This window comes from Trachypithecus francoisi, unplaced genomic scaffold (genome assembly GCF_009764315.1).
Source record: "Trachypithecus francoisi isolate TF-2019V2 unplaced genomic scaffold, Tfra_2.0 Lachesis_group14, whole genome shotgun sequence".
NCBI classification, from domain to species: Eukaryota; Metazoa; Chordata; class Mammalia; order Primates; family Cercopithecidae; genus Trachypithecus; species Trachypithecus francoisi.
In genome coordinates this window covers 21,994,745-22,022,403 of record NW_022681459.1, presented here as the reverse complement: position 1 = coordinate 22,022,403, position 27,659 = coordinate 21,994,745, and the positions used below count along the sequence as shown (strand labels likewise).

The 27,659-nt window shown below is 45.7% G+C and overlaps 1 protein-coding gene across 5 annotated transcripts in view; it reads left to right on the top strand.

The window, feature by feature from the left end:
- The window catches only part of RUNX1 (RUNX family transcription factor 1), a 262,810-nt gene that overhangs the window by 179,558 nt on the left and 55,593 nt on the right, over positions 1-27,659 (top strand). For all 5 annotated transcript variants that reach the window (XM_033232410.1, XM_033232411.1, XM_033232406.1 and 2 more), the window contains one exon: positions 11,508-11,612. In XM_033232410.1, the coding sequence (XP_033088301.1) occupies positions 11,508-11,612 (105 nt within the window). The remainder of the gene's footprint in view (positions 1-11,507; positions 11,613-27,659) is intronic.

Sequence of the window (27,659 nt, the reverse complement as noted above, 5' to 3'; positions counted from 1 at the left end):
CACTGTGGAAAGGAAGTGAAGATGTGCTCGGGAGCCGCGAGGAAGTGGGCTCCCAGGAATTTTCCAACATCACGAGATCCAGCCCTTAACTAGGAACCTCCAGGCGGTATCATCAGTGACTAGATGATGCCTGACACGTGGTCTGTGAATGAATGACTGTTCAGGACTGTTTGTTTTTTTGTTTTTGTTTTTTTTTTTTGAGACGGAGTCTTGCCCTGTCACCAGGCTGGAATGCAGTGGTATGATCTCAGCTCACTGCAGCCTCCGCCTCCTGGGTTCAAGCAATCCTCGTGCCTCAGACTCCCAAGTAGCTGGGATTACAGGCGTGCGCCACCATGCCTGGCTAATTTTTGTATTTTTTGTAGAGACGGGGTTTCACCATGTTGGCCAAATGGTCTCAATCTCTTGACCTCGTGATCCGCCTGACTTGGCCTCCCAAAGTGCTGGGATTATAGGCGTGAGCCACTGCGCTGGGCCCAGGACTGTTTTGATGTTAGGCAGTGCAGCCTAGTGGTCAGCACGTGTACTTTACTGGCTTCCCCACTGTGTTTCAACTTGGGTGTTGTTGGCCAGTTATTCTTTGCTGTGAAGGGGCTTTGCTGTGCATAGTTGAACATTTAACAGCATCCCCGGCCTCTACTCAGTGGCCACTTGCACCCACCCTCCTGGTTGTGACAACCAGAAATCTCTGCAGCCATTGCCTCTTGTCCCCTGAGGGCAGATCACCCCTGGTTGGAAACCACTGGCTTGGAGCTATCTGTCCTTGAACAAGTTACTTGACCTGTTTAAGCCTGATTTTGACCTTGTCCGTCAAAAGAAGACAGAGGGACAATGAGGACTGATTACCTGGGACAAGACATAGGTTAGGAGTTGTTACTTTTTGCAGTGACACCAACACCATGGGGTGGACAATGCGGACTCTGTGAGTGCATAGCAAACAACAGCAAACAGCAACAACAGCCAGAGGTCTGCTTTTTTTGTTTGTCTAAATGGATGAGCTTCCAAGGAGAAAATACAATCCTTATCCTTATTTCAGGGCGCCATACAGTTCTGTGGTCGTGAAAGGGTTATATGCGGCAGGCCCTGAGATTCCAGTTAGCAATGGGAGAGATGAAATTAAATATGTACTGTAATTTGAAGCACTGCTTTTCATGGGAAAAGAAGTTCTTCCAACTCAGCCTTTCCAACTCTTTTGTCCAAACATTAATGGCATGCTAATATTTATGATTCATATGTGCCCCTTTTAATTCCTAATCGTATTTTAGCAGTAAACACTGCATTTTAATAATGAAGCAGAATAATCCCTTTGTCCTGTCGCTGGGTTACACAGGTTGGCACCCGGCAGCATCGCATTCTTCCTGAGCGATCATTGCTGCCTCCACCCAAGTTGAAGGGGTTTTGTAGCAGTGCCACAGCAGCTTGCCTTGGACTGCACTTGAGGACTTCCTGGATGTTCCGCTGGAAGCCATTCTTAAGGATGTGTCTCAGCATTTTCATAAATTGCAAGTGAACATCCACGCATATTTTTCTCTTTTGGCCACATACAAACTCAGCACCGCTTCATCTGGCTGTTACTTGGAAGGGTTCTTACTACACTATTATCTTGCATTCTGGCCAAATCCCTGAACTCTAGATTACACCGAACCCATTGTGTCCTATTTAATATTCCTTTGATTCGTAATGATGACATAGAAAACACACACATCTATTAGCGATGATTCTGTGAGTCCTAGAAAAGTAGCATAATGTAATATGAGAAGCAGGCACACCTATAGGACTCAGATGTGCCGGCCTCAGTCTTCCCATCTGTTCAATAGGTTTAACAATGCCTTTCATCTGTGACTCATATCATCTATGTTAGGATGATAAAAGCGAGATGGTGTGTATGTAACAATACTTAGGAAGAAGAGCTATGGCCCCTCCTGATGCTGTTTTTCCTTCTACAGCGGGAATCCCTGAGGCAGGAGGGGAGAGAGCAAGCCAGAGGCAACATGGGTCTTGCTGAATCAGAAAAGTGGGAAATGATGCTGTTTTTCAGGGCCCACTCCTCGATGGCAAGGAATTTGTATTCCTTTGTCCTACTAAGGGCCTACTAAAATGAGAGTGCATGAGATAACAGCAGGCATTCCATAAATATTCACAAGTAAATGCCTATGTAATAATAATAAAATTACAAACCTTTATTGGGCGTTGACCCTGGGATGGAAATATAGTACCTATTCCTGTTTTATTAGAACTCTTCCTCTGCCCCACCCCTAAGGTCATTTGCTGAGGGCATTTCTTTCATTCATTTATCAGATATACACTGTGCACCTACTGTGTGCCAGACACTGGGCTAGCATGAGAAATACGAAGGTCAACCAAAGAGAACCCACAGCCTTGGGGACTAGTAAGAGACATGGCAATTAAGCAGGCCATCCCTCTTCTGAGTAGATAACACATGATAGATGGGTGTGGCGGGAGCCAAGGCTCAGTGGTGCAGAACGTGGTGAAGGTTCAGAGGGTCTCCCTGGACCACTTGTCATTCATTTGAGACGTGCAAGTGACAAGGAGACTCTACCGGTGGAGGCATGAAGAATCATGACCCAGCAGAGAAAGCAGAGTGAGGAAGGAGCACCTGGCCTGTTGGGAGCTGAGAGATGCTCCAGGGGCGGGGGTTGGGGGATGGCAGTGGGGAGCCTTACAGAGGGATAGGGCGGGGATTGCCTTAACATCCACATTGGGAATTTGGTCTGATCCTAATGAAATGGAGAACCACTTATAACTAACTCCAGATACAAATTGTGGAAAGATACTTGGTTTGCAGTTTAAAGAATGGAAAGGACATTTGGAGAGTGCGTGGAGAGCTTGGAGACCCATCCAGAGACTGAAAGCTCTCCTTTCTCCCTTCAAGCAGCCCCAGGCATGTGTATATCCAGCTTGCAAGGACCCCATTTGGTAGATGGCACTGTACCTAGAAGTCAGCTCCCACCTCAAGCTTGCCTCAACCTTCCCTCTCTTCCTTCCCTACCTCCACACTCACCTGCTTTTCTTCCTACCTGCAGCAGCAGGTGCTGCAAGGCTGGTGAGCAGGAGCTGACGCCTCCCTAAGGCTTCCTTCCCTGAAGAATGTCCATGCCTCAGGCCTCCCTGCTGCAGCTCCATGTGGCCTTGGGCTGTGTGTTTGAGGCACCCGGCTAGGGGCACTATCGGAGTCAGGAGGAGGCCAGGCCTAGGAGGTCACTTTGGTCACTCGCCCTGTGTGACCCCAGCGCAAAGACACAGCCTGATGGATGAGTGTATTCTGGTGAATCCGGTGGCTCTCCTTGGGGGAAGCACAGGGCAGCAGGCGTGGCCTTGGTCTCCAGGGGGCTGCGAATTCAGGGACTTGGGGTGTTTTGGTTAAAACTTGGTTCCCCAGCTGAGATCCTAGGGAACTGTGATACCAAAAGGAAAAGGAAGATTAGAAAGGGAAAACGAAATCCCGGGAAAGGAAATGCAAAATTGCATGAGAACATCATGTTGTTTGTGGGATAGGTGATATTCCACCAGATAAGGAGGTCCGCCCCTCCACTCCTTTTGCAAACCTGAGCTCTTCCCCTGCCTGCGGTTGAGCCCAGCACACCTGTGCCTTAGGAAAAAGCAAGCTGTGCCTTCCAAGTGAAATTCGATGTTGTAAAGGACTGGCTGTCAAACTGAAAGTTTACAGAGTGATTCATTGATTTTTAGAGACAGGGTCTTACTCTGTCACCCAGGCTGGAGTGCAGTGGCGTGATCTCGGCTCACTGCAATCTCCATCTCCCGGGTTCAAGTGATTCTCGTGCCTCAGTCTCCCAAGTAGCTGGGGCTACAAATGTGTGCCACCATGCCCAGGTAATTTATTTTATTTTATGTTTTATTTTTATTTTATTTTATTTTTTATGTTTTTGGTAGAGATAGGGTTTCACCATGCTGCCTAGACTGGTCTTGAACTCCTGAGCTCTAGTGATCCTCCCGTCTCGGCCTCCCAAAGTGCTGGGATTACAGGCTTGTGCCACCATGCCTGGCCTCATTTATCGAACTTTTCTTTATTGCCTCAGAATAGAAGATACAAAGATGAATAAAATGCTGTCCCTGTCCTCAGACAACTCATTTTCATGGAACATCTCCAGAGAAAATGCTTTGCATGTCTTCAGTTTTCTCCAAGTGAAACAGCTATTTTTCAAACAACCCGTAATTCCAAACAAATGCTATTTCCATGGAAAACTGAGTTCTGTATTCTAAGAACCTGATTTTCAATCTGACTTTTCAGAGTAGTCCTGGTGCCAGTAGCTTAGGCCTCAAGTCTGCATTTTGCATGTGTGATGTGAGTGCAACTGGATCAAGCGATCTGGAAATACAGGTACTTCGCACAGAAGTGTATACAGTACGCTGACATCTTAATTCAATTCAGTATGGAGAATCAAGAAATTATGTGCAAGTTGAAGAATTTGTATCCCGTCCAGAAATCTCCAAATAAATTAATTATACAGCTCCCCTGTCAAAAATAGTGGCAAATGTTTGGGTAAGGAAATGGAAGAGGAGCATAAGCATGAATTTTGGCTGTTAGGTTGTTCCAGTGGAAAAGTGAGAAATCCACATTAAAAATACTTCGTAAAAAATACTCTAAATGCAGACTACTCCTGGAATCTGAGGGTGTGTTAATTTTTATACTTAGTTATCCGCAATTAAAATTAGACCCAAAGCCGTCTATTGTAAACGGAGAAATCTCCCTGCAACCTTTCAGGATCTTGTGGGATTTCCTGAATTTGCAAAGAGCAGAACTTGAGCCTTCACTGACTCTCTTGGTTTTTAAAAGCTGCGGTGTTTTCCTTTAATTTTTCCTTTCTCACTCTTTGGGCGGTTCAAGAATTTGGGCACAACTGGCTTTCCTGCAGACATACACAAGAGTGAAAAATGTTGAGATTGTGTTTCCTAAGGACTCTGAGCCCCCAGGGCAGACGGCTCCTTTGTGTCTGCAGCCTTCCTTTGCGTGACAAAGGGCGAGTTTCACATCCCCTGAAACTGTCCCCAAAAGAAGAAGATGACTCATGCATACAGACCTACACTAAGGAGAGTGACAGGAACAGAGTCTTCCTGCAGAGCCAACGCAGGTAGACTGGAGACACCTACAAACTGGACCTGAGGAGGCCGAGTCACAACAGGAGTCAGGGCTCACCCATCAGACGCGGGGTGTTATAGGCGGATTGTGCAATGACGGGACCTGGCTGCACTTTTAAATATGTTCTTCACACCTGGGCAAGAAATGACCCGGAGCTGCATGGCTTTTTGCTTTGTAACCTCCTCACCACCCTCAGCTCTTTGGGGAGCAGTGTGCACATTTGAAGCAATCCTGAGGTTTAGCCACTTCCCAGATGCGGTGAGGAAGTGGAGAGTGCGCTGGGCCATGCGGAACTGCAGGTTCCAGCCTGGCTTTATTTGACCACAATTGGCTGTCAGAGTTCACCAGCCCCAGGGCCGCCAACATCAAGACTAATCAAGCCTCGACCTGGGGCCTCCCTGGCCTTGGGGAGTGTGTCGTGGCAGCGCGTGTCCAGGAAGACTCACCCCTTGACCTTCTTCCCAACTAAATAAAGCAGTTAGTGTTTTGCCTTGGCATTTGGATGGACACACTGGCGTCGAGTGAGACAACACATGTTGCAGTGAGGAGCACTGGCCTGGCTTGTTTACATAGTGTATCAGCCACTCACAGTTGCGCCTTACAAAGGTCACCAGCTGGCGGGACAGGAGTGAACTTGAACTTGAAGTTCAAGTTGCACTTAGGCCTGGTAGCAGCTCCATCACCTGCTGAACACACACACACACACGCACGCACGCACGCATGCACAACCCCTCCTCATGTCAGACATCAATGCCTACTTCAGCCCCAGCTCCTTCTTATGGGATCTGCCACAGTCTGGTCTTCACAGAATCACCTTTATCATGCCTTTAATGATCGTTCCACTGATATTTACTGAGACCTTTCTCTGTGCTTTGCTTTTATATTCAGCTTTCCATTTAACCTGCAGAACAATGCTACGAGATGGAATGACTATTATGAACCCCCTTTTACAGATGACAAAGCTGAGGCCCCAGAGAGGTCAAGTAATTTGCCTGAGGTCACACAGCTAGCAAGTGGCAGAGTGAGGTTTTGAACCTAAGTAGGTTGCCTTGAGAGTCCACACTGAATGAATCACCGCTGTGTTTCTACCTTCATGGGATTTTATATGGAATTCTTCTCTCTCATGGCTTCCAAGCCTACATCAAGACAAACCTCATCTCCCTGTTGTTTGTTCTCACCTTCTTATTCAGTATGAATGTCTCTGCTTCTTTCTAAAGAATGGTCCTCGTGGAACCCAAGCCCTGGCTGGAACTGATGCTGCTGTGGCGGTCAGGGTTCAGTGAGCAGGAAGAAGAAGGACGTGGTGTTTACCCCTTTCCTTGGCTTCCTCCCATGCAGGCCACCTGTGACCCCGTGGCGGCCCCCTCTGGAACCAAGAGCTGCCAACTTCCAGCAGCACACACGGGGTCAGTGCTGGGGCCGTCTGTGCACTGATGAAAGCCTCTGCTGGTGGCCTCACCAGACCAAGGCCACTGGGTACTTCTGGGAGCCTTGGATCCTCCAGGCTACCAACGGGAACACTGGCCCTCTCGGCAGCAGCCCCATCCTTCCACCCCTGCACTTGGTTCCAAAAAGCCCATTTTGGGGCTGTTGCTATTTAGCCAACCTGCCCTCCCTTGCTCTCCTGTGACTTCTCACTATTCCGGCTGCAGCTTGCTAGGCTGGAAGAAACACTTGAGAGTCTTTTGTGCTCCACACCCATGTACTTAAAATACCAGGCCTATAGGTCATTTCAATGAGGGAATTTGGCTCATAACATGTGTGCCCCGAGGCACAGATCCCACTTCTGCAGACGCTGGCCAAAAAGGACTGTGTCCAGGCAGCCAAGGGGTGGGGCCACGGAGAGGGCAGAGCCACGCGGAGGGCAGAGCATGCGGGTCCTGTCAGGTGTGCCCGTTGCTGACTGCAGCCCAGTGTCAAGGCTCTGCTGGGTCTCACTGGAAGAATACAAAAGACGTGTAAGGCAGTTTTCGTGCTGTGGAAAAATGTCACCTACACCTGTGAAGAAGTCATCACTGTGTCTGAAAGATAATAAGCCAATGTCCTTGTACCCAAAGCTGTAAACAAGAGCCCGTTGTGAGGGAGACTGCCAGAATGTCTCCTCCTTGGTGAACCACATGACTGGCCAAAACACCCCACCTACTAGTGTGTGCTTGGTGGAAACGTCTCATGACTGCACTTAAAATGAAGGGCATGATTGGGAGGCCAAGGTGGGTGGATCACAAGGTCAGGAGTTCGAGACCAGCCTGGCCAACATAGTGAAATCCCATCTCTACTAAAAATACAAAAAATTTGCCGGGTATGGTGGCATGCACATGTAATCCCAGCTACTCAGGAGGCTGAGGCAGGAGAATCGCTTGAACCCGGGAGGCAGAGGCTGCAGTGAGCCGAGATCACGCCACTGCACTCCAGCCCAGACAACAGTGAGAGGCTCCATCTCCAAAAAAAAAAACAAAAACAAAAACAAAAAGATGGACATGAAATAATAAGAATTCAGATAATGACCAATGATTTCACAAATACTCACTTTGAGTAATGAAAATGCTCATCCTGATTATATAGGTTAGTCTGTGGTTTCCCAGATGGGGTGTCATGAGAGATCAACTGCCAGAGGCCCAAATGCAGCTCAGTAAGAAAATGCTTTTGAACTATAACCCAGGTTGAGCACCATTGGTACATTAGAACCACGGAGACAGCTTTTACTTTTTGGGGCAGTGGTAGGCGTGGATAAAGTATCTCCAGTCCAGATTCCTTATACTGGTGCTACTGGGTTTGCAGGTGGAGATTTATGACCTCGGGGACAATAACTGGAAGAACAGTGAGTAGAAAGCTCAGGGATATGAGTTCTACTGTATATCGAAGCTGTGTGACTTTGGGAAAATTACTTAACCGCTCTGAGCCTTAGCTTTGCTACCTACTCATCAAAGACAATAAAATCCATCTTGTTTATTTCATGAGATTGGTGTGAGAACCAAATGAAATAGTATATGGGAAAGTGTTTAAAAAGTAAGTTCTACACAACTTAAAAATGCCAATATTATGAATGCAACCGTTCTTTGTTGCCATTTGGGTAGTCGTGGCTAGGGTCGTGGTAAGAGAGCCGCTATTGGAGCAAGACTGTTCCAGAGGGTAAAACACACGGGTGCCTGTAGAGAGTTGTCACTGGTAGAGCCATGATGGGAGCTCTTCCTACATTTGCTATTTGTACTGAGTTAAATAGTGTTCTGTAAAAAATGTATGTCCACCTAGAACCTCAAAACATGGCTTAGGGTCTTTACAGATGTAATCAAGATAAAGTCATACTGGACTTGGGTGGACCATAAGTCCAGTGACTGATGTCCTTAACAGAAGAGGGAGGGGACACACAGTAGGAAGACAGTCATGTGAAGACGGAGGCAGAGGCTGGAGTGCTGCAGCTGCAAGTCAGGAAATGCCGAGAAATGCCACCATCCGAAGCTAGAAAGAGGCAAGGAAGGATCCTCCCTAGAGCCCCTCAGGGGGAGTATGGCCCTGCTGCCACCTTGATTTTGGACTTCTGACTCCCAGAATTGTGAAAGTCTTCATTTCTATTGTTTTAAGCCACCCAGTTTGTGATAATTTATTACAGCAACCCCAGGAAACAAATACAGTATTTTCATGAAGTCACTGAGATGCTAGAGTTGTAGGCAACAGAAGAATCACATGTGGACCTGCCCACCTACACGTGGCTATGGGCATCCCAGGCCAGCTGCATTCTTGGAAGATGAAATCAGAGAGTTAAAATTGACATTGCATATGCATACCATGAACCCCCTCATTTTGCTGATGAGGAAACTGAGATCTGGAAAGGTAAAATCATTTGTATTATATCCCCAAACTTGTAACTCTCTTGCTGAAAGAACCACCTCAGTCTCTCTCTGTCTCTCTCTCATACACACACATGTACCCCTAGACCTACTCAGGACTGGGACAATGGCATTACCTATTGTTGTGTCTTCAAGGGACTTTTAAAAAAAATTTTAAATATCCCCTTTCCCCTAAAACCCCTTCTCACTTGCACCCTTTCCCACCTTTCTGTGAGGGCTACGTGAGTATATAGAAAAGGATCACCACCTTCTGGGAGACTAGGTCTACACAGCCACAAACCGCATTCAGTGTGACACCCTAAATAATCAAAGGTGAAGGATAATTTATGACGCAGCCCAAAGAGCCATAAAGCAAAATGTAGTCATCAAGGAAGGCTGCTTGGAAAACAAGTGACTGCCCGTTGCCAAATGCTGAAGGCAGGAAGACTCGGGTGAAGGGTGCAGCAAGGAGCCCTGGATTGGCGAAGTGGCTGGAGGAAGGAACACCTCAGCGTCTCAGTGCCGTGGCTCTTGAATGGAACTCGGAGGAACTCCTCAGAGGATGCACGTCGGGAGTCAGGTGTGGGGAGGAAAGGGGGTGAGTGAGAAATTACTCGGGGCAGGGTCTTATTAGTGAGAAGATCCTTAAAGCGGGTTCTGGAATTCAGTCTCGATGATACAGGTGATAACCTTCCTGGGTTCTTGACAGAGAGGGAACAGGCTGACCATGAGGCTTGTAGGACCACCAGCTGTGGATCGTGTGGACATGGCTGCTCCCCGGCTGTGGCTGTCATTGCTCCTGGATCTGTTCTTGGAAAGCCAGAGACTGCCCAGTGAGATGGCCAGTTGCCCTCAGGACCTACCTCCCTCTGCGGCAGCATTCCTCCACATCACATCATATGCCCTGCTTGCTGGGCCTGGCCAGGCCTCTTCTGCCCACTTCTCTCCTTCAGCTAGATGCCATGGTAGGAAAGCATCCAGAGTGTCACCTGGTAACATCTGACTGATGTCCTAAAACTGGCAAATCCCCAAAGCCCAACAAGACTCATCTCTAGGTTCTGGGGACAGGCCAGCTGATGGGAAAGATGGATTTGGAGGCAGAGCCTCTTGGCACCCCTGATGCTCTGCTCCGTGGAAATCCCTCCCCAGAAGCATCCTCACCTCGTTTACTGGACAGGTCAGCCAAGACATTAGTTATAAAGGCACGCCGGGCAGAGCAGGCTTCATCATCTAATTGTTACTTGCTATTGCTCTTTTTATCATAGACTTTAATCAGAGAGAATCCACCTCTTTGGGGAGTGTTTGATGGAGGTTTCTCGTGATTAGGAATCATGGCTTGCTGTGGCCAAATATTGGATTTTCATTGAGCATTTTTCTGTGGCCCTCCTTTGTGTTAAGACATGAGTGACAGTTGAAAATATTTTCCTTTCATCTATCTTTGATTTCACTTTATGCTATGTGATTAAGAGGAGAAACTGTGTTGATTAAAGAACTACTGTATTGATGCAGGAAGATTGAACATCAGACTTAATCAAATGTTAGGGTCCTACTATAGACCCGTGAGAAACAGAGAACAGAAATAAGTGAAGCAGACAACTTATTACACACACACGCACACACACACCCTGTTGAATACCATGTGCCAGATACTGTTTTAACAGTGTTACTCACAGTTAAGAATTTCATCTCCCCTAATACACTCTCTAAGGTAGGCAAATTTGCATGTAACCATCTTCCAGGTAAAGATACTGAGGAACGTAGAAGTATCTAGTGACTTGCCAAAGGTCAGCTAGCCAGATTTATCCTCTGAAGCACTTTACTAACAAGAAATGATTTTAGATTAGTAAATCCATGCAATGAAGATTTTCTCACCTTTTATAAATATATGTTAAGCGCATAATGGAAATTATGTGCATTTTTTATTCCTAGTACTTGTTGAATCTCAGTCTGTCAGTTACATATACTTAAGTCCATTTATGAGTCATCAGTTTTGTTCTGGCTGATCCCATGAGTACTTGTAATAACATCTGGCGTTTTCAAATAATATGTAAAATCAACCAGACTTTGTCTTTTAAAAATATAGAGAGAATGATTCTAATTTAGCCTGTCTTCAAACTTAGAAATTCTATCTTTCCTGATCTTCAAGGGTACAAAGTAAGAAGAGAAAGATGGATATGGTTTCTTCTACTCTTCTTTGCCCTGAATTATAAATAATTGGGGAAGATGGCAGCCGGGAAGTTGGGAACCAGGAGTGGAGCGCTGCCACTCTGACTCTATGGTTTCCCGAAATCTTGACTTAACAGAAAATAAATTCTAATCTTTCTTGATCTCGTATTGTTTATTGATGGTTACATTAAAGCCATATAACTGTGTGAAGTGTCACACCTAGGCAACTGTCATAGGCGTGTATTCCAGAATTGAAGCAAAGCCAAAATGCCGGGAGTGTTGTTAAAACTGGTAACTGGTGCTGAAGGCTGGACAGCATAAATTAATGATTGGTTATTCAACAGATTTGTTCGGGCCACCAACCTCATTCTGTTTTGTTCCCTGTTGTGTCCCCACAGGGAAAAGCTTCACTCTGACCATCACTGTCTTCACAAACCCACCGCAAGTTGCCACCTACCACAGAGCCATCAAAATCACAGTGGATGGGCCCCGAGAACCTCGAAGTAAGTGCACCCGCTTGGGGCTGGTACACCCTCCAGGCTGGTATACTCCGGGACCATGTCACAGAATCCTTGATTCAACCTTTCCCCCAGGGGTATGTCAGGCCCCTGTAAAGCCAAAAAGTTGCATTGTCAATACTCTCGCTACTCAAAGCTTGTTTCTGTGCACTGAGCTCTTTTTGAAGCATCCTTTTAGAGGGCAAAAGGAAATTAGGCTGACTCAATCGCATGTTAGGACCATTCAGGGCAGCATGAAACTAAGGACTGCTTCCTCAATATACAGTAAAGTTCAACAGGATCAGAAACAAATAGTAAATGGAAGATTGGCCAGGCACAGAGGCAGCCCAAAGAGGTCTGAGGGTCAGAGTGGACCACAAGGGAGTAATTACCATCGATGCTGGCCTTTTATTAATTCACGAGGGCCAGAGATGAAAACTATGAAAATGACCCTTTTCTTTCTATGGCACAGATCAAAATCTTATTACAGGCATATTTAAGATAGAGAGTGGGAGGGTAGAAGAATGTCTGGAGAAAACCAGTAAATATAGAAAGATAGTACCAAAAAATAGCTCCTGTGAGGAAAGCTTTTAAAAAAAGGAATGAGGTTGTTTAGTCTGCAGAAAAGATGTCTTCACAGTGACTTAATGACTATCTTTGAGTAAACACCAGAGTAACACTCTTTTCCAGAACCACACCCTTCCCCAGGATCTGAGGCTGGGTTACAGTTCCAGGTCTGTGGAACTGCCCAGCACCCCCGCCCAGCATCCAGATGTCTCCAAACCGTATCAGGTCCCTGGTGGAAAATTAATACACTCTCTTCTTGGAGTGAGGGATATTGGAAAACAGGGCTTCCTACTGTCACAGAAAGCCAAGATGCGGGGAGGTCAGGTCGTAAAATGAAGTGGTTAAGAATTTGGGCTTTATGGGCAAGCCAGTGGAGTTCTTAAGCCTTCAGTGAGCTACAGAGCCTTGCTGAACCTCACTTTCCTCTTCTGTAATATGGGGATAATAATGAGAGCTTCTTCATAAGATCAAGCCAAATGATGCTATGTGCTTGATGCAGAGAATGAAGGCAGGAAATGTTAGTGATCCCCAGTAGGACATCCCTGCTTTCATGCCTGGCTACTGCTCCAGTACCATCTAGATGACCTTCTCTGCATGGTGGTTTCTAGGTGGGGTTTTAAGGTAGTTCTCTGCAGGCTATCCTGTGATCACTGCAGCTTTTGTGGCAGTCTTTCCTGTGGTCCTGGCCACAACCTCATGGCATCTGGATCACCTTCTGGAACCATTCCCCATGTTGTATCAACTTCCCCAAAGTCCTCGAGTGGATGGAGCTCTGCAGATAACCACCATGCCCACCAGGGACAGCCTCCCCAGGATCTGGTGTTCCTCGTCTGCTTTTTCCCCTCCTTCCATTCTCTGGGCTCAGTGACTCCTTCCAAATCTGAATGCATTTTTCCCCAGAAGGCCCTCTCAGCTTTTTCTGATCAAGATTTTCTGGCCATGCCTAGACTTGGGAGACTATGGGACTTGATAACAGACCCTGATTCTTCTTTATGGGTGAAAAGCAGACCATAGACACAGACAGGACCACACAGGTCTAAGGAATGACTATGAGCTCTTCCCAGGTTTCCAGAATAGGAATGTCAAGCTGGACATTCCTATGTTAATGGAACCCTGCATTAAACAGAACGTAAACACCAAAGCAAGTTTGTTCTCCACAGAGGACCAAAGAGGAAGCAGGCTTGAATTATGGCAAGGTGCCTGGCTGGGAGGGAAGCAGTTGTTAGGTGTGAGGAGATCAACTTTGAGGGTAACTAAACTTAGAGAAAGGCTCCTTCGGGAGGCTGGAATCACTATTGAATCTACAGCCGTCTCTTGGACAGTTCAAATGCTGACCAGCCTGAAGAAGCTGAAGCCAGGTGACCCTGGGTATACCCTCTACTTCTGTTATTTCCTCATGTATAAAGAAGGTTGGGTTTTGCCTCCCTGCCAGCATTTCCCGTAACATTCAAAGAAATAACAAAGTTATTGAGCTTCAGAAAACAAATGGTAGCTACTCTGACTTTTAAGAATGGGCAGTCAGAGGGGAAAAAAGACGTCCATGTGATTGTAACGGTCTGGCTGTATATACAGTTTACTCTGCCCCTGCTGTTTTATAACTTAAGAAAACAGTTGTTATATGGAGACGTACCCTCTGAGCAGACAGAAGGGATCTGTGCCAAAGAAGCATCCATTTTTACACAGTCTTCTCTGCCAAATGGAATTTGGGGTCTGGGGAAAAACTAAATGCATGGAATAAGTATAAGTATGATATATAGAGGTGCAGTAGCCCCAGATAGAAAGTCTCACATTTCACAAGGGACTTCTAGAAAAAAGCCAAGTGCATGCAGACTCCCAGGGTGACTTGGGTAATGCTGACTTTTCTCTTTGCCCTATGAAGCAAGAGGGGCCATCACTGCTAATTTTAGTATGCTGGTTTCTTATTGTTTGAACGTCTTCATTCAGGGTGGGAACTTCTCTATAGTAAGCTTTGCTCACAGCTGCTTTCCAGTGTAACATAAAAAGAGGACACTGCGTGTAAATCAGGATGCCCAGATGTTGCCAGATCTCCAGATGAACAGGACCTCCTGGGTCCCCTCCATGATTACAGTGCAATGAATTCTGGGTAATCCTGGCAAAATGGCCCTGGCATTGCCAAGGCCAAATTCAATCATTTTGGAAAATTCTCTAGTTTCATAAAATCAAAGACAATGAGAGCTAGGAGGGGCCTGAGAGCGACTTTAGGATCATCACTCCATAGGTAAGGGAAATCAGCCCCAGAAAAATGAAACAGTTTGCCTAGCTTTAAAAGAAATAGTTGATGATGAAGCATTAACAGCATGAGGAGTTCCTGATGTCTACTTCTGTGCTGTCCTACTTCTGCGCATGTCCATTCGTCTGTTCATCTCTCCATCCATACCATACTGTCTGTATAGCATCTATTTCTTATGGTAGATGGAACTCTTTGACATGGCCTCAGTATCCTCACATTTAAAATGAGGAGTTGGCTTATATGGTTGGCTGGCATATTTGGCTTAGCTCTAAGACTGTCTATTATAGAAGGGCAAATGGTAGTGCCTTATTGCAGGCACGGAGCCTTTGACTTGAGGTATGCGTGCAAGCTTAACTAAATAAAGCAGTTATTTGGCATTTGGATGGACAAACTGCCATTCAACCTGCCGTTCTGCTGATTCAGTTAAGGACTGAGAATGAGAAGCTGTGTCATAGCCCGTCTGTTCGTCATGCCAATGGGTAAACTTGATGCATCCCTCTCTTCTTCCATGGTTTTCAGTGATGAAGCTGTAGCAAAAAGTATATGCCAAAGAGAATTTAAAGTATTTTTCATTTCAGATGGTTTCTTGCTCTTTTACAGTAACGGACCTGCCCCTTAGAAAATCAAAACTTGTTTTCTCATATTCCGTAGGATTTTAAGAAATATCTTAGGGTAGTATAGAAATTATTAATTGTCAAAAAATTAACTTTATCATGGAGCAAGAGTACCGTCAGAAGGTATCCTCTGCCTGGAATGGGTTCTTACCAGCACCAAGGTGGGCTCTGTTTTCGGTTAGCAGGTAGAGCACCTAGTAGCTTGTTGATACAGTAAGAGTGTCTCCTCCTTCAGCACAAAAGATAGAGTAAAAGGAGTTTTCAAGAAAAGGATATTTGAGAGTTTTTTGTTTAGTTTGTTTTTGAGACAGAGTCTCACTCTGTTGCCCAGGCTGGAGTGCAGTGGCACAATCTCGGCTCACTGCAACCTCTGTTCCCTTCCCAGGTTCAAGCGATTCTCCCACCTCAGCCTCTGGAGGAGCTGGGACTACAGGTGCCTACGACCACTCCCAGCTAATTTTTGTATTTTTAGTAGAGACAGGGTTTCATCATGTTGGCCAGCCTGGTCTCGAACTCCTGACCTCAAGTGATCTGCCCACCTTGGCCTCCCAAAGTGCTGAGATTACAGGCATGAGCTACTGTGAATGGCTGAGAGTTGTTTTTTAATGTATGTTTTATATTTCTAGGATCTAATGAAAAACTCCAGCTCTCAGTTCACACATCTGTAATTTAGGTGACTCCTTGCTAATTTTGAGATCCCAAAGCATCTTCTCTGCAGAGATTTCACTAAATAATTTGAATGCAGGAATTGGTTCAATGCCATGGAGGAAGATATTTTGCCAAGGAAAAGTTGAGGAGATTGAGCAGTGGGGACCTAACTGACCCATCTTGGGTGGGCTGGTCCTGGTGGTATGGATTAGGCAGCCTTTACCTGTCTGGTCAGGTATTTGTTACATCTAGAACACTGAGGACCCGAATTAAAAATCAAAAAGATTAAATCATGTACTGGCCTTTTCTGAGATAACTTCGGTCTGTCCCCAGGTTAAAGGAGTCTTTCACGTGACTGTGTTCTGTTTGAGCTCTTGATGTTATTATTATTATTTTTTTTTGGTTGCTGTTGTTGTTGTTTAGTTAAATGTAGTTATTTCTATTTTAAAACTGAAAGAGCTGGCTGTAATTTTGGAAAGGTAGAACCCAGCAGATGCCGGCAAGTAGGCAAGTACAAGCCTGGAGGGAAGGACAGGCCCCTGCAGCTGCGCCCCTCCTCACAGGCAAGGATGACCATGTCTAGAGCTCATGGGATTCCTTTTGTATGGAGGCCCCTGCTCTCTGGACAGCCCATCCTTGAGGACCAGGCCGTTGATGTAGAGTCTGTGATGTGCTCTGTTTAAGGGAGGGGCTTCTAGCATCCACATATCAGGTGACATCAGCCTCCTGAGTAGTTGGAATTATAGGCATCCACCACCATGCCCGGCTAATTTTTAATTTTTCTTTTCATAGAGATGGCAAGGTGGAGCCATTACTTACAAAACTTACAAACTGTAGAGTACTTTCTGAGGCATCAGCTTTTTTTCTGACTGATTTTTTTTTTCCCACCCACAGGGAGTTATAGTTAAAATAGGTTGTTCGAAGGGCCTAATCTTCACTCAGCTACTTTTTAAAGTACTTGGTTGAGATCATGTCATATGAATATAATTTTCTTCTATGACTTTGATTGTATATAGCAAATCTATTATGTATGTGAATATGAGAAATAGGATCTTTATATATGGAGAATGTGCTTCAAGTGAAGAAGAGAAATGCATGAAAAGTACCTGTAAGCCAGGTGCCATGGTTCCCGCCTGTAATCCCAGCACTTTGGGAGGCCAAGGTGGGCAGATCACTTGAAGTCAGGAGTTGGAGACCAGCCTGGCCAACACAGGGAAGCCCCATCTCTACCAAAAAATACAACAATTGGCCTGGTGTGGTAGTGCATGCCTGTGGTCCCAAGCTTCTCAGGAGGCTGAGGCAGGAGAATTGGTTGAACCCAGGAGGCAGAGGTTGCAGTGAGCCGAGATGGTACCACTGCACTCCAGTTTGGGTGACAGAGTGAGACCTTGTCTCAAAAATAAATAAATAAATAAAGGAAGGCAGGAGGGAGGGAGGGAAGGAAGGAAGGAAGGACGGACAGAAGGAAGGACGGAAGGAGGGAAGGAACCAACCTGTAAACTGATGGTGATAATGTACCTAAAAATAATTGCTCTTAGGATTGAGTAACATCTACTTCACAATGTTATTTTCTCTCAATCATAAAAATACTTGATAATAGCAACAGCTAACATTAAATAGTGTTATTTGCCCAACAGTGTTCACAGTGCTTCACACATGTTAATTTATATAATCTTCAAAAGAACAGGCAGGGAAATTGAAGAAAAAATAAATTGTATACCTTGCCTAAGGTCACACAACTAGTAAGCTAGCATGTAAATTAAGGCGTCCAGACGTTGGCATGCACCGACGCCAGGGTCTGTTTTTAAGAACTGCACTGGCCGCTTTTTGAGCTTCATGGTAATGTAATTCCTGTATCTTTTATTAGGAGAGTTTATCAATAAAGTTCTGGGTCACATATGGTTTTCTTCAAGAAAGCAGAGCCCTGTTGCTTTGGCATTCATCATTTTTTTGTACTGACAGGAGGGAATCAGTGTTTTCCCCGGCAGGGCTGCAGGAAATTCCCTCCCCTGTGTATTCATAATACACAGCCATGGCCACGCTGGTCACAGGTGCTAGCGGTTGGTTCTGCTTCTGTCACCAGGGTCCACTTGGGGACCTGGCATGAAGGGGGACCCAACCCTGGGGTGCTGTACAACATAGACCTCTTCTTCCGGTGTTGGCCTTCAGGGAAGATGGGTAAAGTGGTGGAGTGACCTGCAGAGCAGTGGTCCAAGTCTGGGTCCCCGTTTAACAAAGGGTTTCTTAGAGGGCTCATGTGCACAGCACGTAGCTGCTGGGGGGATGAAAAGATGTGTCACTCTTTGCTCTTGAATGGTTATAAAAATGTCAGATGGTTTTAGGGATCTGTGATCTCAGGATTGTAATTACCAATCCACAATCGCATTGCTCACTGGGAATTGCTTCGAGTGTATTTTCCAGATAGTGAACGATGAGCTACTTAATTCCTCTTCCCTTGAATTCATGAGATTTGGACTTGGACTTTAGTTCTTTCTAGATGCAATCCTGATCCACACAGGAATTAGAAAGTAATTCTTCCTCCCCTCCCACCTAAAGAAGGAGCAAGACAGAGGCTCAAAGAGGAGGAACACGCTGTCCTTACTCACATCCCCTCCTCCCCATGTTGAAAGGCATTTCAGGCCAAGCTGAAAGTTCTGGGGGAACTTCGCCCTGGTACTTTAATTCCTTCTGTGCTAAGCTCCTCAACTACCTGATGACTTGGCAAATGCAGTTTTTAAAGCATTAATAATAATTGTGTCTACATGTTTCCGGTGAATTTTAGAATGTATTTCTGTTGATTATTTTTAGTATTATCAAACCAGACCAAGAAGAAGAATTTTATGTGCATACAGATTTCCTTGACCCTAGAGTGGAGGCTAAGGTCTGAAAGGGCCACTGGGGTGAATGGGAACCTAAGAGGGCCGTGAAGGGAATGGGCTTCTGTCCCAGAAACAGCAGTGACCCACCTGATGCAGCTCTGAGTAAGCTGACGTGGCCTGTGTATTCCTGGTAACTCTTCCTATCTTATACAGAAGCCACTGAGGTTTTTTTTGTATGTGGTTGTTTGTTTGTTTGTTTGTTTGTTTTTGAGACAGAGTCTCGCACTGTCGCCCAGGCTGGAGTGCAGTGGTGTGGTCTCGGCTCACTGCAACCTCTGCCTCCCGGGTTCAAGCAATTTTCCTGCCTCAGCCTCCCGAGTAGCTGGGACTACAGGTACCCGCCACCACGCCCGGCTAATTTTTTATGTTTTTAGTGGAGACGGAGTTTCACCATGTTAGCCAGGATGGTGTCCGTCTCCTGACCTCAGGTGATCCACCCACCTTGGCCTCCCAAAGTGCTGGGATTAAAGGCATGAGCCACCGTGCTTGGCCACCACTGAGATTTTTTAAGATGGCATTTGTATTGCTATAGAAAGAAAACAAAATAAGAGTTCCTTCCAGGTAACGTGAAAACCCAAAGAGATGATCTCTAGGCAGCTTCTCAATCTAATGTGGCAGCAGAGAAGAGGAAGAAACTTACACTATTACATCGAATTTCTCTCTCCGTCTGGACCCTTGCAAAACCATATCACTAATTTGAATGCCGCACCAGTGAGGTCAGGATCTAAACTAATATATTGCAGTCCTTGTTAGAATTCATTATATGACGTGCCATAAGAAAAAAAAAAATCCTGTCTGCATTTAGGCTTCTGTTTCTTAAGCTTCAAACATGTAAAAAGGTTTCTGGATCCTGAATTCAGGGACCTGGGTTTTCATACTGGCGCCACCAGGCCAGTGGGTGTGAACTTGAGCAATTATCTTGAATACTTTCGTCTTCATTTTCCTCTCCTATTGAACCAGGCAATGGGACGAGATAATCTCTAAATTAGTTCTCACTCAAAAAGGGTAACAAAATATGGTCAGCAAAATAAAGCCATAAGTTCATTCCCATAAAGTGGGCCCTTTAGAGGCTGAGGCCTCCAGGCCTTCTTGCCTGGGCAGTGCCATCCTAAATCACATCAGGCAAATCCACATGCACCCAGGTGGTACATGAGATAGACGTTGTTTTTTTGCTATAAAATGTTTGAAGGGCTTTCTAATTTGTTCTGAAATTCTCTGGCTATAAGTTGGCCGCTCTGCCTTCTCTGCCACCAACATGTAATCAAGACTAGGGGTTGAGGTCTCCATTTTGGCGCTTGCTAACATTATGGGAGCTGATACCTGGGGGAGTGGCTGGTCTGAATGAGTCTCTCTAAAACAGGGACAGTGGTGGTACCACCGTCACATCACTGGAAGGCTGAATGCAGCAGCCTCTGTGGCTTAGAACCGTGCCTGGCACACAATACATATTCAAAAGAGGACAGGTATGATTCAAATGTAGTCTTGAAATCCTTTAGGAAATGAGAAAACTTTAACCAAAAAAAGATCTGTGGCTCCTAAATTTGAAAATTCATGAAGTTGCCATAGTGGTGCAGTTTTTTGCCATTTAATTAAACATTTATAAATGTTGATTTTTCTTCTGGATTTCGTTTTGTTATTAGACCCAGTAAAATTTCTTTTCTAGTGTATTTATGGGCCCTGGAAACACTGGGCACTGTTTCTAAGTCACTAATGGGTAAAATGGCCTCGCCCCCAAATGTTGCAGTTTGTGAAAAAGTCAGAAAGAAAAATCACATCTCAAAAGTCAATGCTTCAGATCTAACATGTGGGTCCTGTTCCATAGAGGCATGACACAGCTACAGAAGGCTCCTCCACACTGTCCTAGAAACGTGACGTAAAATGTGGCAGGTTTCTTGGGGTTGGAATTGTTGTACTAGGCAAATGCAGTGCATCTCCCAAGGGTGCCTGGGATCTCTCGCTGCAGCCAAGCTTTGCAGGCACAGAAACATGGCCAGCCACCCACTGAATTTCCTAAGTCAATGACCAGCACTGGAGACCCTTCCATGGGTGCAAGGCAGCTCCGCCTGCTGTCTGTGTCCTTCGGGGGTCTGATGAGGCAGCCCCGGCCTGGGATGGTCAGGCCTTGTTATTGGGTGCACGTCTCCCACGGGGATGGGTGGACCCACAGCTTTCAGATGCATTGCGGTTGGCAGTCACAGCGTCTCAGCGCATTAAGATACATCAGCTCCTCTGCTTTCAGCTAGATTTAGAATCTTTTTCATACCCTAGCCACTTTCCACTTTTCATTTTGAAAAATTTCTCCTTGAGTTTTCTCAAAAGCTTTGGTTTTTGTTTGTTTTTTCCTGTAAGCCATATAACTAGGAAAGGCATTAGTAAGAATTTGATACACTGGGTCTCATAGAACTCCACCACCACGACCAAAATAATAATAGTAATAATAATATTAACAGGTTAGCTTAAAGAAGTAGAAGCTACCCCCTTACACTAGATCTGTGTTTAAATTCATTTGAGCTCATTGGCAATTTCTGTGTTCTCCTGTTCATTGCATATTCTTTTCTTTAAAAGCAACTTTTAGAGAAAGTTTGCTTTTTTTTTGGCTATCAGAGTATTAATTATGAAAAGTTGGCAATACAGGAAGGGTAAATCAGGTTTTACCTATTACTGTACATTATGGCTATATTATCACACATATCACAAGCCACTGACATTCAGTTGGATGCGAAATGCCTTTTTTATAGTATGATTGACACATGGTATATTTTCATCAACTTCTATGTGTAAATTATGCAGGATCACTGGTAAAATTCGTTATCATGAATAGCCAAATATTCTGGATTCACATTCATAAGTAAAAGCCAAGCTAATATATACACACACACACACACACACACACACACACACACACAAAGTTCTTTTCTGTTTGCCTTTTCAAAAAGTAACACAATGGAATCAATTTGCCAACTCTCTAGACCCCTATAAAGTTAATGAAAGGCAGTATATTCATTTGGTACTTTCGTGATATACATATACTTTCCATTAAAGCAATTACTGACAAAAACCCAGACTGCTATGGACATCTTTCAGTGTACTTCCATATACTGAAATGTCAAACATTTGATACTTTGATTTTGTATTTGTTTTTGTTCACCATGGCTTAAAAGTCATCTTCCGATTATTTAAAATAAAGAGTAAACATTTGAAATAAGTTCCTAGATACTACATAAATGTATGGCCCTTTGAATTTGTTCCTGGTACCACCTTATTTTCACTTACCTTTGAAGTGGTTGTATGATATTTCTAGTTCATTCATCTGAAAGAGCTAGGAGAAATACGCAGAACCACGTCCCACGCACCTCTCGGACACTGCTCGCCAGGCATAGCCCATGTTTCAAAAGTGAACCAGGGGTCTGGGCACAGTGGCTCACGCCTGTAATCCCAGCACTTTGGAAGGCCGAGGTGGGCCAGTTACCTGAGGTCAGAAGTTCGAGACCAGCCTCGCCAACATGGTGAAACCCCGTCTCTACTAAAAATACAAAAATTAGCCGGATGTGGTGGCAGGCGCCTGTAATCCCAGCTACTCAGGAGGCTGAGGCAGGAGACTCCCTTGAACCTGAGAGGCGGAGGTTGCATTGAGCCGAAATTGTGCCACTGCACTCCAGCCTGGGTGACAGAGTGAGACTCTGTCTCAAAAAGTAAAGTGAACCAGGGTGCTCAGGGAGCCTCGGTGAGCAAGACAGGAGTTTGCAGCTTCAAGTCTAAAACTGCGTTTCAACTTTTCCCATCTGTAGAATGGACTGCATGATACCTCCCTTGCTAGGGGATGTGAGGATTAAATGAGATAGCCTGAAAGTAGCACTGGAGCAGTGGCTGATGGCGAAGCTCCAGAGCTGGCTTCCTGATTCAGCCTGGCCTCCCCTTTGGGGTCAGATTAACCTCCCCACGCTCAGCCTCCTTGTGTATCAAACCAGGAACATGGTATTGCTCTGTTGGGGATTATTGTGCAGATTGAATAAAGTAGTAGGGCATAGCACCGTGCTGGGCACAGCAGTGCTCCTTCAATAATAGCTGCTGTTATTAAAGCACGTGCTCTAGACAGGGAGGCCCCTTGACCTTGTCCCAAAGACCTTATGAGAGGAAACAAATGGAATTCTGTCCAAGTGGTGGCCAAATGTTTACCATTGCCAAGTTACTTAAAAAAAAAAAAAAAAAAAAAAAAACTTGGCAGATTTGGCCCTCATGATACAGTACAATAAGGGCTTTTTTCTCTTTTCCTTCCATGCTACCTATTATTATTAATTCCAAATACTGCATCACTGAACGGGCTTCAACACATGTATTCCTCATTGAAACATAACCTTGTTAACCATGTTACCCTACTTCCTTGAGGGAGAGGTGATCTTTTTGCAATGAAAGGTTTTATCAAAATGCAGTTCTGCTTAACATGAAGCACCTATGCTGTTGTGTGACCTGCGAAGCTCTTAGCATCTAGAAGCTTCCCCTGGGTCATCTATAAGATGGGAATAATACTATGAGTTCTGCCTACTGCACAGGATTCTTTAGGATACATTGAGATAATATATATCAAAGTGCTTTTTAAGTAGTCTGTCAGGTAATAGAAAGATAATTAGATAATTTAAAAAATAGAAAAATCTATTATTGTTTTGCACCCACTATATTAAATTCTTAGGGATTTTAAATAAAATTAATTGATTTCTTGAAAGTAGGTATCATCATGTCTTTCAGGATTAGTGAGAATAAATTAAAGAGAAAAAATTGAAACATTTAAATCAGCCCCCACTGTGAATCCAAACTTTCAGAAATTTTACCTTTTTCCATTAGCATATCTTAATGTTTTCCCTACCTACAACTAGATACCCTTTGTCAATGTTGAAAACAAAAGAAGTAATCTTGGCAAATAGTTGAGAACTGAGTTTTATTTGAATCTACTTTTCTCTTACAAGACCGAATACAGTTTTTCTTCCAAAACTCTGTTATTCCAGTTTCTTTCAATGAAATGCTCACAAAACCAGAAGGCTTGGGAAGAGGCTCATAGCACCTAAGAGTTGCTGAGTCCGTATTCCTTTTTTCCCCTGTGGCTTTTTATATACGCTCCTCGCCTGAGAGTTCTGGATTTGATTTCAGGGAGGTGAAATCTTACACCCCTGAGTCTCAGTGCCAGTTTCCCAGGACGAGTCAAAAACTGCAGCTGCTTGGAGGTGAGAATCTTCCACGGCTCCAGAGGCCCGCTCGCTGTCCTGTTCATTTGCTGACATGCTGCCGGGAGCGGCTTCAGAGAAACCCGTTCTATTCTTTGGGTGATTCAGCCAGTCTCAAAATAAATAGGTAGCCGAGTGCAGGGAGAAAGAACTGGAAACCACTGAAATTTGAGTCTTGAGGGCCAGTCTGTTCTTGGGAGCTGCTCTGTTGAACTCTAAAAGGAATCTTGAGCCCTGGGCGAGGGAGCGGCCTGGTCTGGTGGAAAGACTGCGGGCCTGCCAGTGGAGTCTATGTCTGGCCCTGCCTAGCTCAGTGAATTTCAGCAGCTCATGTCTCCTCTTAGATCCTCAGGTTCCTCATCTGCAGAAGGAGAAAGAAAAGGAGATTGAGTGATTTTTAAGGTCTTTATCAGCTTCTAAAAGTTTGATTTGATGTTTGTAGGAGCAATCGTTCTTTCAAAGCACCATCTTCTAACCTCAGGAAAAAGAGCCCAGGGGCCACTGGGGTGTCCTGCCAAGCTGGAAAGACAAAGATGGTGACTGAGAAGGTGGAGGTGGGGCAGGGGGAGAAGGGGGAAGAAGGGAGAATGGATCAACTCACATCCCAGGCTGGGGAAAGAGATGAATGAAGGTCCACGCCAGAGTGACATGCTGTAAGTAGGGGAAATCTTCCTAACTAGAGTTCCCATGACTTTGGCAACATTTGAAAAAAAAAAAAAAGACATCCTTAAACCCACAAAGTACTCAATTGTCCAAGCCCCAGCATGGCCAACTTCCCAAAGCTGGCCGGTCAGAGACCTTGGTGTTAATTCCTCAGCCAACTAAAAAAAGATGGTGTGAGTTCTGTTGACTTAATTGTTGGAGTGTTTCTGAGTGGGGCCGCCTCCCGCCCCTGCCTCCTCGCAGTATTATGGGCTGTTCTGCATTACCTGCCCTACCTATCTTCACAATCTAGCCGCAAACAGCTTCGGTTGACCACACCACTTCCCTATTGAAAGTTAATACTGTTTGACTCATTCTGTGTTACTAACCTGAAGCCAAAGAAAACAAGGCAGAGAATAACTGGCTTGTATGGAGTTTGGAAAGCTCTCGGAGGCCCCGCTTTCAAAATCCTATACAGTAGCTTTACTATATCTCTCCGCGGCAGCTGCTGAGAAAATGAAGGAAGCAGAAGTGGTTAAAAAAGAAGTTGGGGGTGGGGAAGAGACTGGGAAGGGAGCGGTGCGGGGTCCCCCTCTGGCTGGGAAAAGACGGGGTCATCTGCGGCAGTTTATGAGGGCTGTCTCTGTGTGCTGAGGTCTTGCTTTGACACACCAGGGTGTTCGCACAGAAGAGGGACTGTTGACGGAGTTAAAAGGAGAGGAAAGTTCAAAACAGTCGTTGAAAAGGCAGCTCTCCTGTTGCCTGCGTAACACAGAGGAGCTGGGAGGCTGGTCTCACCAGGTCAGGCAGCCATAGGCAAAGACTCAAGCTGGACAGGTCAGGGGGAAGGCGTGTACCTTTCGAATCAGGAAGGGATTGAGGAGGGGGAATGTTGCCGGACAGAAGGCTGTCCCGGGCATCCATCCTTGCCTCCATCCCTGCCCCCATCCCTGGCAAGGATGGAAACTTCCCTTCCTTCATTTCCTAAGTGGCTCAGATGTGGTCACCAGGGTGAATAGGAGGCACTAGTGTCTTGGAATAAATAGAACTTCCCCTCCCAATGTTACCTGGCAGACAGTGGACCAGCATCTTCATCACCATGCTGCGGCTCTTTGGGAGTCTAGGCAAACAGTCACTCGCCCATTCAGGTAACTGATAGAAGAGGCCTCCCTCCTCACAGATGCCCCTTCTCAGCAGGTGGCTGCTTCTGGCACGTGGACAACAGTGCATAGAAGTGAGCCTGATGCCTGAATGAGGATGTCATGCCACAAACAACTGAAAACCTTATGTGTGAGGGAGGGCCAACGTTCTGTTCAAAACAACTAGCTGTTGTTGGCTTTTGTACTAGTGAGTACTCAGGAGCTGTGAGTGGCCAGGGTGCCCTGGCACAGGCTTTGCCAGGCCAGCCTAGAACTTCAGTTGGCGTCTGTGACAGGAGAGAGGGTCAGAGTCAGATGCTGTTCCCCTGCTGTTGGGAAAGTCCCTGAGGCCCAGCGGGCAGGGCTTAGAAACAGGAGGGAATTTCCTTCCCTCTTTTTAGAAGTACAGAGGAGAGATCATCCTCCACACTGCTGGGTAAAAATTCCAGAATAAATCTAGTCAAGGAAAGGGGCTCACTCATGCATTCATTGACTCACTCATTCATTCATTTGTCCAGCATTTATGGAGGCATCACCCGGCCTTGGAAGGGCCCTGCATTTACCTCTGTCCTGTCCAAACATGCTCAGTGTCTGCCAATTATGCATGAGATCTGCTGCTGCAGGAGGGGAACTGAGATTCCTGCAGGGAGGTTAGGAGGCCAGTGTGGAGAGCCGCAGTGCTGGTGACATGCTCACGCAGGCAGTGTGTGTGCACCTCCGAGATCTTCTCCTGGCCCCCAGGTCTTGCCTGTCCACCCCAGGGATAGCCCTGCCGATGCCTAACTCCAAAGCCAGGTTAGAAGCTCCAGGCAGTGTTCTGTGAGTCAGTGCTCATCTCTCCATAGTGTGCCACCCACCGCCAACACTTTCTTTCCCTTCTGCAAGTCGCCTTTTCTTTAGAGTCTGTCCCTGGGCAGGAACTACTCTGATCAACAAATCCGTGTCCCTGGTGGTTACCACTCTCTGGTTACTCTTCAGTTACACTGTAACTGGAGGTTTCCCTGAGATAAGACCTTAACCTAGGGAGGGCTGCTAATAGTTGGGATTATAGGCTGGTAGAAGAAGAAAACCTTGAACTTGGGAGCTGTCTGCACCCCTTTTAGGAAGCTGCCTCCACTTCCCGCACAGAGGGCTACCTCTGGTCAAGAGCAAAAGCCAGCAGGCGGCTTCTCTGCCCTGAGCTCAAGTTACCTCCTTAGTCACGAGACAGAAATGGACAGTGAGCCCTGGCTACCGGGGATGCAGATTTAGATTCTGAGTGCTCTGCTTTTAGGAGAGGCCCAAGTCTCCAAGAGCTCATGTGAGTGGGCGAAAAACTCCACTGCTCATGGCAATGAGCCCTGGACTCAGGGAACAGAGTTTTGTCTGGGTTTTTGTCCCGTGAGTCTTGGACGCACGGTGCAGGGAGGGTGGGGAGGGGCAGGCCTGTGTGCGTCTCTGGCTTGAAGCCGTGTTGGTTGTTGATCTTGCCTTGGCCTTGGCCAGCCTTTTCTCTCCATTGGCTGTTGCTTGCTACACTTGTCTTGGCCCATGTCCTGAGAGCAATCACGGAACGGTGTGTGTGTGTGAGTGGATGTATGGATGTGTGATGGATGTATATGTATTATGTGTATATGTGTGCATGTCAGTATGTGTGTATGTTCGTATGTGTGTGTCCCCATGTCTGTATATCTGCCTGTGTATATACGCATGCGTGTCCCTGTGTGATATATGTATATGTGTGTGTGTGTGTCCTGGTTTGTGTCTGTATGTGTATGTGTGTCTGTGCATGTATTAATATATGTGTCTGGGTGACGTATGTACATGTGTGTCTGTGTGTATGTGTGTATCCCCATGTGTGTTTTACGTCTGTGTGTGTGTCCAGGTATCTGTGTGTCTGTGTGTGTCTGTATGTGTTTACATGCATGTCTGTGTTTGTGTGTATGTGTCCATGGATGTCTGTATGTGTGTATATATGTGTGTGTCCATGTGTATCTATATTTTTGTTTTGTTTTGTTTTTTGAGACAGAGTCTCGCTCTCCCACCCAGGCTGGAGTGCAGTGGCGCAATCTTGGCTCACTGCAACATCTGCCTCCTCTGTTCTAGCAATTCTTCTGC